Here is a 10,899-nt window from a genome sequence, read left to right on the forward strand (position 1 = left end):
CGGTCGCAAGGGCCACATAGAGGGAACGAGAAGGCCACCGCTGAATCAAGTGCCTCCTCCCCGCGGGCCGGAGGTATCACTACATGAACTCGGATGGGTGCTGGCTCATGGGGGCCCTCTGCTCCAAAAAGCCGAGTGAAGGCGTAATCAAAAGCCTCCGATCGCTATCTAACACCGAGGCGACTCAGCCGACTGCGGATAGATGATATCCGTGAAGCGCGAATCGGCATGGTAGGTCTCCTCTATGGTGCTCGAGCGAGGTCGGTGCTCAGCGCCCTCCGGACTGCGGGCGAACGCCAGGGGACTGCCAGGGTCTCCCGGGAAGGCGAGGCGGGTGGGGGGGGAGGGGGGGGGGGGGGGGGGGCGAGGGGGGTGGAGAGGGAGCCGCTGCCGAAATCGGAGCGGGGACGGGAGGAGGCGAAGGTGGAAGCGAGGCGGTGGGAGGGGACGGGGGTGGGGGGGGTGAAGGAGGGGGTGCTGGCATCTCCTGGTCCTCAGTCGTCGCCGCAGGGGTCTCCTCCTGGAGGGGAGCAAAGTTGTTCCTCACAGGAACCCAGTGAGGCTGAGACTGCGGCTGCTGCTGCAGCGGTCTCTGGGCGTGCTACTGTGGCTGTCTCCCTCGGCGGTGCCCCTGTCCAGACTGCCACTCCGAGGTCTCTGTGGCCTGAGCAGGTGTCCCGGAGGCAGCCTGCCGTGCTGCATCTGTGGGCGGGCCATCAAGGGCCTGCTGCTGTGGTGAGGGTCGAGGTCTTCTGCGAGGGCAGGCCTTGGCCAGATGACTGACCTACCTGCAAATGAAGCGCTGGTTCGGGAGCCCCGAGAACTCCACTCTCTGATCAATCCATCCCCCCCCTATCCTAGGTAGCTGAATGACCTTAGGAAGGGAGGAGATGTCAGACACCAAAACTCTGACGGAGGGTAGCCCAGCTGCTCTGGCCACCACTGAAGCTGCTGTGGGGCCAGTCTCTAGTACCGATCCCACCAATGCTCCTAGCCGAGAGAGGAGCGGAAGATACTCCCGGCGGAGTCCAGGGAAGCAAACTGTAACATGAAAAAGGCGCGCTCCCTGCTCAGCCGCTGCTGGGTCAAAGCCATGCTGCCAAGGTCTGAAGAAAGCTCGAGCACCCCTAATGTCAAGGGGACTCATGGCAAGGACCTTGGCCACGCTCTGGGCGGTCTCGAACTCGATCTGATAATGTCCACGGCCCAGTAGCTAGTAGGTGTACGTCCAGGATCTTGCCCACATCTGCAAGAAGGCGGGCCTGGAGAAGATCGTGGATCTCCCCTCTGCTGGGGCGAGTGCCGACTATACGGCAGATGGTGGAATGAGCCTGGAGGCGTTCCACCTCTGCGGTGAGGCTCGCTTCCTCTTCCGGCGAAAGAGAAAGCCTGATGGGGGTGTCCTCAGGGGCGGGCGAGGGGGCTACAAATGAGTCCCTCTGAGGCGAGGCGAGAGGAGTCTCCATCAGAGTCTGAAGCTAAGGCGAAGGCGAGGCGAAAGCGGAAATCCTGCAAGAAACGAGCTGCACACAGAGAGGCGGAAGACGAAGTCCGGAGAAAAAGGAAAAAAAAAACCGGAAAAAAAACCCTGGGGGCGGGAGTCAGCAAGAAAGGGGAGGGGGGGGGGTGAAGTGGCGAAGGAGAAGCCCTGGGGGGGGGGGGGGGGGGGGGGGGGGGGGGGGGGCGGTAGCTACGCACAAGAGGGGCGGGGAGGGGAAATGCTGGCGGAGGGGGGGGTCGGGGCGCTGCAGAGGTGAGGTGGGCGCGAAGAAGGGGGGGGGGGCGAGAAGGCGAGAAGGCGAGGAGGGGGGGGGCGAGAAGGCGATGAGGGGGGCGCAGCAACGAAAGCAGGCGGAGGGGGCAAAAGGAGGGGCGGCGGGCAGAGCAGCGTGGGAGGGGGGCGCAGAAGCGACAGCAGGCGGGGGGGGCAAGAGAAGGCGCGAAGGGACAAGCAGGCTGGAAGGCGGGGGGCGCAGGTGTGCAGGAAGCGCAAGCAGGGATGGGCGGAAGCTTCAGCGAGCTCGTTGATCGAAGCACAACCAAAGCATGTTGCTTATGTTCCTAAAGACATACTATGTCTGGCTTCATTCTATGTACAACTATCAGCTCCAATTCTTGTGTGATAAGAAAACACACACCTAAGAAAGTAGAACAACCAGCATAATATATACAATATCCATCAAAATCCATAGCCAAAGCATGTTGTTTATGTTCCTAAAGACATACTATGTCTGGCTTCATTCTATGTACATAATTCCAAACCAACCTCCATTTATTCAGGCTGCTAAAACCTTGTACATTATATGACATGCATTCGAGAGGTGTCTTCATGATTATTTTATTGAGAAGTGTAAGCCATATCAACGCCTGCTTGCATATTTTGTTGCATGCTCTGTAAAGTTTGCATTCCACCTTGAACTACTACTGCTCGAAGCTTTCCTGTATCTTCTCCCAATGAGGAAGATTTTGGTTCACATTCTAGACTATAACGGTCGGGGTTTGAGAGAAATAACCTTTCTTGGGTTTGAACTTTGGGGTCTGTCAACCTTCCGCATCTATGACATTCTTCTCTTTATTTGCAGCAATTTTCATAGTTTGTTCAAGTCTAGCAAGCATATGAGCTTGCTGCCCTGCTCTACACTCTTATTTGCCTACTAGCACAATAACCTTTTAGGGGTTTCACACACACACACACACACAAAAAAACAGGGGACACACACATGAGACTCCGAATCATAGTAACAAGAAACGGCCGTTTCCTAGCCCCGAAACGCCATTTCCCAACAAGAGTCGCCGTTTCCGTTTCTGTTTCTCCGTTTCCTAATCTCCAATAAAAAATCACCCATTGATTTGTCTCATCTAGTGCTTGCTTAGTGATCTTCTACAAATTTTGCTCACTATTTATTTCAAATTATGAGGGCTTACTCAAACTTTTCCCTAGTTATTAATTTTCTCATTATTTTTATATTATGTATCATACATCCGTTGTTTCCTAGCCGTTTCCATTTCCTAGTTTTGAGCCATTGCCGTTGTTGTTTCTGTTTCATGCAACTATGCTCTGAATGCCAACACGTGTGCAGTGGTTTCGTGCCCACCCCATCATCGACTTTGAAGGTATGTTTGACACAAGATTTGGGGCAGCCTACAAGATGTTTTCCCATGGCTTGCCACGAACTCTAACTAACCGTCACATTTGTGACCACATGGCATGACCACAGCATCCATGAATCACACCGCTGATTCCCAGGATGGAATCGTGATTAGGGAGGGGGTGTGTTAAGCACATTGGATAACATTACTTCGGACACGCTACATCACCTTTTGGGTCACATCTTTTTGTATCTATGTTAAGCGCTTCATGTAATAGATTTTGGGTATCTCCGAGCTTAGGACTTGTGTTATGCTGGATGATCATCGGAACACCAAGCTTCCAATTTGTGTAACACCCGTAGTAAAGAGAGGCGGCTCGGACAAGGGGCAGAATTATAGGGGGTAGGGCGAAAGAAGAAGGGGGGGAGTGCGCTCTGACTCTGATATGAGCACTTTTCGAAGAAGCAAAAGAACGAGGCAAGGATGTTCGAGGGAAGCTCCAATGTTGAGTACTTTGGCATAAATGAAAGGAACTCACAATGATGTTACAAAGAAGCTTGCTTTATGATAGACAGAGAGAAATCATGACGATCACCTTGAGAACAGATACTTTGGGTTTCACTTTCTCCAAGGACCAAGACGTAGGATCTTCAACATCTGTGTACACTATTTGCCTTGCATGTATTCTTCTCTTTTTTATAGGAAGAACATGTAGCACCAAAAAAGAATCCAAAAACACATACATTGCCATGCTATGATATTGTGGTAGCCTTGTCTAATGTGCAAGTGAACAACACCGTGATTTAGAACGATGAAATAGAGACGCACATGCACAACACACAACTATCTAAACTACTGTATATTTACTTGCAAGAAAGTGAGATTACAACAGTACTCTCCAAGTACAAAATGATACTCCAAAATGTGAGCCTTGATCTCATCCCAAATGCTGTGGTTAGATTCCAATGCTCAACACAACGCCTTCCTGCAGATATGTTCCCAACACCTCCCTCCAATCAGCCCTCAAGTGCTTGCTCCTGAGTGTGTGCTCCAGAAACCCTGAGATGAGATGATAAATGAGGAACCAAATCCCTTTTTATACAGCAAAACCTCTCCAGGTCGGCCAGCCCTTTTTGACCTGCAAAATAATGTCAAAAACCACTCCAAATGCTTTAACTTTGAGTCCACTCCATTTCCCTTTTCCTCCTCCCGGTGCTGAGACGGCGACCTCTTGATGTCGGCAGAGAATAGAGGTTGGCCGAGAGAGATGACGCATAGGCAGGGATACAACAATAATCAGCTATGGTCAGCTTGCTTTAACACTGCGGCAAGATGATTCTTAGTGAGGTGCAAATCAAAGCAGCAGGGCGGCTATGAAATAGGGTGGATGCAAGCAGCTGAACAGAGGCTGATGCGCAGACAGATACAAGGAGCTGTAAGGTTATAGTAGTTGTTGTTAGAAGTCATCTCCTGTCTTTATCAGACACCAGGGCCTCTGTTGTGGGTGTGCCCACCCTATATAGGTGTTTTCTCATTTTTCTTCACTCCCCGTATTTTTTTCCCCATTTTTCCATGGTGTGGGTGGCTGCCACAGGCTGGCAGGAGCATCTGTATAGCTGGCCGACTGCACTCTGTTGCACATGGAGCTGGCCGACCTGCTCAGTAGGGGTCGTGGAGGTTTTTCTGCTGGCCAACTGGAAGTGCCCAGTCGCGTGGGCTGGCGGTGCATCCTAGCGCTGGCCGACTGCAGTATGGGGCCATATAAATAGGCCCCATTGCCCCCACATTGTATTCATTCAGTTTTTCCTTGTGATCTTGTGTATAGAGCAGAGTTACACGCCTATCTCTCTCCTTCTCTTGTGCTGTCTATTTTCTGCACTCTACTTGCTCTTGTGGTCTCAGATTTGGTTATCATTTCCGCTGCGTATTTTGACATGGTATCAGAGCCCAGGCATGTATGGTCCTGGGCGGCTCAGGCGTGTGTGGTCCTGGGCGACCCCCTCGCGCCTTGGTGGCTTGCGGAGCTCGAATTGAGGGAGGGTGTTGGAAGGTTGGCGATTTCGAGCGTGTGATCTATGGCTAGAAGGTGCCTTGGATTATCCCATAAGTGAAAGCATGGGAAGTTGAAGAGCCATATATAGGCTAGAGTGGCACCTTGTCATAGTCATCTCCTCCAGCCGGTGTTTTGAGAGGCAGCTCACCGGGAGATGGGAGCCCGGTGAAGGGATGCCGCAGTGCCCGATGGGGGTGTTCGTGGAGCTCGATGGTGATGTGTCTCCTACGTGCGTTAGTCTTCCGCTGCGCATTCTGACATGGTATCAGAGCAACCCCACGGAGAAGCTGAAGTCCAATTTGGTGTTCAGCAACCAGATCAATGAACCAACCAACTTCCGATACTGCGAATCCTTAACTGGCCAACAATCGAAAGGCCGGAATAACAACAAGGGCAAAGGGAAGGCTTCACCAGAGAAGTCTTCTGAGAAGAAGCCCGACACAGAACGAGAGAAGCTGGAGGCTGAGCAGTCCTGAAATGATTGTGGCGAGAAAGGCCACTATTGGAGGAAGTGTTCTAAGCGGACTAGGAAGAGTGCTGATTCTGCAGCCTCAGCTGCTGCGAAGACTCCTGCATTTGTGCACTTAGAGATGATGGACTCTGATGACTCATCATCTTCGAGCGAGGAGGCAGTTGGCTTCACTGCGAAGGATACCCGGGAATGGATTCTTAACAGTGGTGCTTCCAGGCACATGACTCCGTCCCGTGACTTCTTTTTGGATCTAAAATGGCAGTCAAGTCGCATTTTCATTGGCGACAACTCCACTATTCCGATACACAGTGAGGGCCGGATGGAGATTATTCCCGACGGCAAGGGGGGCAAGCATGCTTCCCGTGTTCTTTACGTCCCTGCTCTTGGTTTTCATCTTCTGTCAGTGCATGAAGTATGCAAGACTGGCTTTCGGGTGGAATTTGAGGAGCATTTAGTTGCTCTATGGGACCGTGAGACTGGCCAGGTTGTTTGGGAAGGCGGTGTGGAGAATGGTATCTACAAGCTCTCTGCACTCTCCTCATTGACAGGTTCTCAGGTCGGAGATTTGTGGCACTTTCGTTTTGGCCACTTAAATGTGGATGCACTGCGGCAAGCTTTCCGGGACCAGATGGTGGTTGGCTTGCCAGATGTTGGCAAACAGGCAAGGACGTTGCAGTTCTTGCATACGTGATAAGCAGCACAGGGAGTCCTTTCCGAAGCAGGCTTCCAGGCGGGCTTCAAAACCATTGGAGTTGATTCACACTGACTTGTGTGGACCTCAGCACAGCAGACACCATCAGTGGGAGGATCTCTCTATTTTATGCTGCTTGTTGATGACTTTACCAGATTGATGTGGGTCTACTTTCTTTTACAGAAGGACCAAGCTTACGGTTCAAGGATTGGCACGTGATGGTGGAAAAAGAGTCTGGATTGCAGATAAAGACTCTCAGGGCTGACAAAGGGGGTGAATTCTCCTCGAATGTATTTCTCAGATTTTGTGCAGATCATGGCATCAAGAGGAAACTGGCCAATACAGGATCAACTTCAGAGAATGGAGTTGTAGAACGCAAAAACAAGACTGTGGTGGAGATGGCGAGGACCATGCTGGAGCATCGTGATCTTCCTCGTCCACTTTGGGGAGAGGTTGTGGCAATGGCTGTCCATACCCTCAACCGGTCTCCGACGACTTTAGTACCTAATATGACTCCGTTTGAGGCATACTTTGGCAGGAAACCTGATGTCTCGCACTTCCGTGTTTTTGGGAGTGATGCCTATGTACATATTCCGAAGAAGCACAGGGGAAAGCTTGACTCCAAATCCCGCAAGCTTATATTTGTGGGGTATAATTTGTTCGGACTGGATTTCAGAGATCGGTTGCAGATCCTAACCTGTATCTCTTTCGGGAACGCGGCATGGTTACGAATATCATCCTTTATGTGGATGATCTCATTCTCACCGGCGGTCATGTAGAGCACATTGGCGTGACGAAGACTACCTCGTCAAAGGAGTTTGAGATGACCGACTTAGGCTTACTCCACTTCTCTTTGGGATTGGAGATCTGGCAAACCCAGAGGGGGTTCTTTGTCTCTCAGCAGCGGTATGTTCATGAGTTGCTTGAGGCCTTTGGGATGGAGAACTGCAAGCCTATTACTTCGCCGATGGACCCAAACACAAAGTTAACCGTTAATGATCCTTGTGAGCCAGTTGATGCCTCGCAGTATCGGAAGTTGGTTGGTTCATTGATATGGATGCTGAACACCAGATTGGACTTGAGCTTCTCCGTGGGGCTGTTGAGCTCTTTTATGCATACGCCATTGAAGTCTCATTAGGACGCAGGATTGTGGATCTTGCGGTATCTGCAGAGTACGAAGGATCTAGGATTCTTTTACACAGGAGGGGATGGAGTCAGACTCCAAGGTTGGAGTGACTCTGATTGGGGAGGAGATCCATGTCAGAATACGCAGCGGAGATGATGACCAAATCTGGGAACACGAGCAAAAAAAAACGCAGGCAGAAAAACAGCACAAGAGAGAGAGATGTAGGCATGTAACTCTGCTCTATATACACAAGAAGATCTCGAGGAATGATACAAATGAGGTATGGGGACTGGGGTCCTATATATACCTCCCTAGAGGGCAGTCGGCTAGCAACAGGAGTGCCCACGACTGATAAAAAAGGCCCACGATTGCATAAATGCAGTCGTCCAGCAAACTGGTGCCCACGACTGATCAAAAACAGTCGGCCAGCAGCAAGAGTGCCCACGACTGATAAACACCCAGTCGGCCAGCATTGTACTGCTCTTGGCACCCTCTGGCAGCCCTCCCAAGCCTCAGAAAAAATGAAAAAAATAGGAAAAAAATGCGGAGAGTGGGGAAAAATGGGAAAACACCTCATAAGGGCGGGCACAACCACAACAAAGGCCCTGGTGTATAAAACTGGACAGGAGATGACTTCTAACACTCCCTCTCAGCTCGTGGCTGTGAAACCAACCACTGGGAGCCGGGGTGCCGCCTGAGCAAGTCCTGAGAGAGCGACTTCGTGAAGAGGTCCACGGTACTGTCCTCCGTCGAACAGAACTCTAGCAAGATGTCATCAGCAACGATCTGTTCACGAACAAAGTGCCTCTGGATGACCATGGGTTCCTCCAGTGGAAGCCCAAAAAATCTGGGAACACGAGAAAAAAAAAACGCAGGCAGAAAAACAGCACAAGAGAGAGAGAGATGTAGGCGTGTAACTCTGCTCTATATACACAAGAAGATCCCGAGGAATGATACAAATGAGGTATGGGGGCTGGGGTCCTATATATACCTCCCTAGTCGGCCAGCAACAGGAGTGCCCACGACTGATAAAAAAGACCCACGACTGCATAAATGCAGTCGGCCAGCAAACTGGTGCCCACGACTGATCAAAAACAGTCGGCCAGCAGCAAGAGTGCCCACGACTGATAAACACCCAGTCGGCCAGCACTGTACTGCTCTTGGCACCCTCTGGCAGCCCTCCCAAGCCTCAGAAAAAATGGGAAAAATAGGGGAAAAATGCGGAGAGTGGGGAAAAATGGGAAAACACCTCATAAGGGCGGGCACACCCACAACAAAGGCCCTGGTGTATAAAACTGGACAGGAGATGACTTCTAACAATCCAGACACGAGGAGATCTACTTCAGGTTATAGTTTTACCCTCGGCTCAAGAGCAGTTTCTTGGAGTAGTATGAGGCAGCCAACTATTGCCCTATCTTCGACAGAGGCAGAGTACCGGGCTGCTTGTGGTGCTGCTTGCGAGGTTGTGTGGTTGCGGAGGCTGCTAGGTGAGATTGGGTTTCCATAGAAGGAGCCCACAGTCATCCAGTTTGATAACCAGAGTTAAATAGCTATTGCTCGGAACCCGGTCTTCCATGCCCAGACCAAGCACATAGAGATACAGTATCACTTTGTACGTGAGAAGATCTTGGCTGGTGACATCTTGCTACTTTGTTCGACGGAGGACAATGCAGCAGACCTCTTCACGAAGTCTCTACCTCAGGCTACGCTCAGGCGGCACTCCAGCTCCCTAGGGTTGATTTCACAGCCAGGAGCTGAGAGGGGGTGTTAGAAGTCATCTCCTGTCTTTATCAGACACCAAGGCCTCTGTTGTGGCTGTGCCCGCCCTGTATAGGTGTTTTCTCATTTTTCCTCACTCCCCGTATTTTTTTCCCCATTTTTCCATGGTGTAGGGTTTTACATGACCAATATAGAAAGAGGTGGTGCCCCTAAGATTTAGAAGATATAGTGCATTTCCCCTCCTTTTCCTCCTTGACCTTTGACCCATGCTAAGGACACTTGCCCTTTTACCTCTTTGACCCTTGACCCATCGACCCAATTGCATCATTGCTTGCATATGCAGGTCATCACTGCTTACATGCAGTACGACATGTTCGTATGACTCTTGACTGATACACGACCAATGGAGCATTTTTTCCTAACACAGATTGAGGCATACCCACAGGGAGAGGCCGAAAAACCAGGATTTTGTGGAGCCCACAGGAGGCACCAACTATGCAGCCAGCCATGCCAGATAAGGATGGTGGATATGTACGTGGACACAAGGAGGGTTACAATGATGGGTAGCAAGACAAAATTTCATACAATTTTCTCCATATGAATTTTTTTCATGTTTTTTTTTTAATATCTGTGGAAGCATTTTGTGATGGGGGCAGCGGTTGAAGAGCTATTTATTTTTTAGAGCTCCGGAGGCAAATAGGTGATTGGGCATTATCTTGTGTGTATTATTAGACAGCTTCTGTTACTTTCATTACATCAGATGATGCCTGCTAAATTCACTCCTCATACCTGTTTATGCACAATGTGCAGGGACGCGGGCCTTTATCAGATTATTCACTTCTTGGGCTGCCAGATAACTATCTGGACAAATTTCGACTCTATGATCCAATCGGGGGAGAACACATGAATATTTTCATGGCAGGCCTTATCACCGCGCATCGTATTGTTGCAGTTAGTCATGGATATGCAAGGGAATGCCAAACTCAAGACGGTGGCTGGGGTCTAGATGGTGTAATTCGTGATCACAACTGGAAACTTCAAGGTATCGTGAATGGTATTGATGTCAGGGAGTGGAGTCCTGAGCTAGATGTTCATTTGAAGAGTGATGGATATACAAATTTTTCTCTAGATACGTTGGAATCTGGGAAAGCTGTATGCAAAGCTGCCTTACAGAAGGAATTAGGTCTCCCTGTTCGAAGTGACATTCCATTGCTGGGTTTCATTGGGCGCCTTGACCACCAGAAGGGGGTTGATATAATTGCTGATGCAATGCATTGGATGATGGAGCAAGATTTGCAGTTGGTTATGCTTGGGTCGGGCAAGGCTGATCTAGAGAACACGCTGCGCTCAATTGAAGGTCAGCACCATGATAAAGTGAGGGGATGGGTGGGTTTCTCTGTGGAAACTGCTCATAGGATTACTGCAGGATGTGACATCTTATTGATGCCCTCACGGTTTGAGCCATGTGGTCTGAATCAGCTATATGCCATGCGGTATGGTACAGTCCCTGTTGTACATGCTGTGGGTGGTCTCAGAGATACTGTGCAAGCATTTGATCCCTATTCCAACACAGGCACTGGATGGACCTTTGACAAAGCAGATGCGGCTGCAATGATTCATGCTCTTGGTAATGCCATGTGGACTTATCGTGATTTCAAGGAGAGTTGGGCAGCCATACAGACAAGAGGCATGTCTCAAGATCTAAGCTGGGATAATGCTGCAAAGCATTATGAAGAGGTCATGGTTGC

The 10,899-nt window shown here is 50.2% G+C and overlaps 1 protein-coding gene across 1 annotated transcript in view; it reads left to right on the top strand.

The window, feature by feature from the left end:
• The window catches only part of LOC147624715 (soluble starch synthase 2-2, chloroplastic/amyloplastic-like), a 75,261-nt gene that overhangs the window by 64,122 nt on the left and 240 nt on the right, over positions 1–10,899 (top strand). Inside the window, exon 8 of the mRNA XM_086819747.1 lies at positions 9,962–10,899. This exon is cut by the window's right edge and continues 240 nt beyond it. Coding sequence (XP_086675873.1) covers positions 9,962–10,899 — 938 coding nt within the window. The remainder of the gene's footprint in view (positions 1–9,961) is intronic.

Source organism: Cibotium barometz, chromosome 25 (genome assembly GCF_041138505.1).
Source record: "Cibotium barometz isolate CiBa-2024 chromosome 25, ASM4113850v1, whole genome shotgun sequence".
In the NCBI taxonomy this organism is placed as follows: Eukaryota; Viridiplantae; Streptophyta; class Polypodiopsida; order Cyatheales; family Cibotiaceae; genus Cibotium; species Cibotium barometz.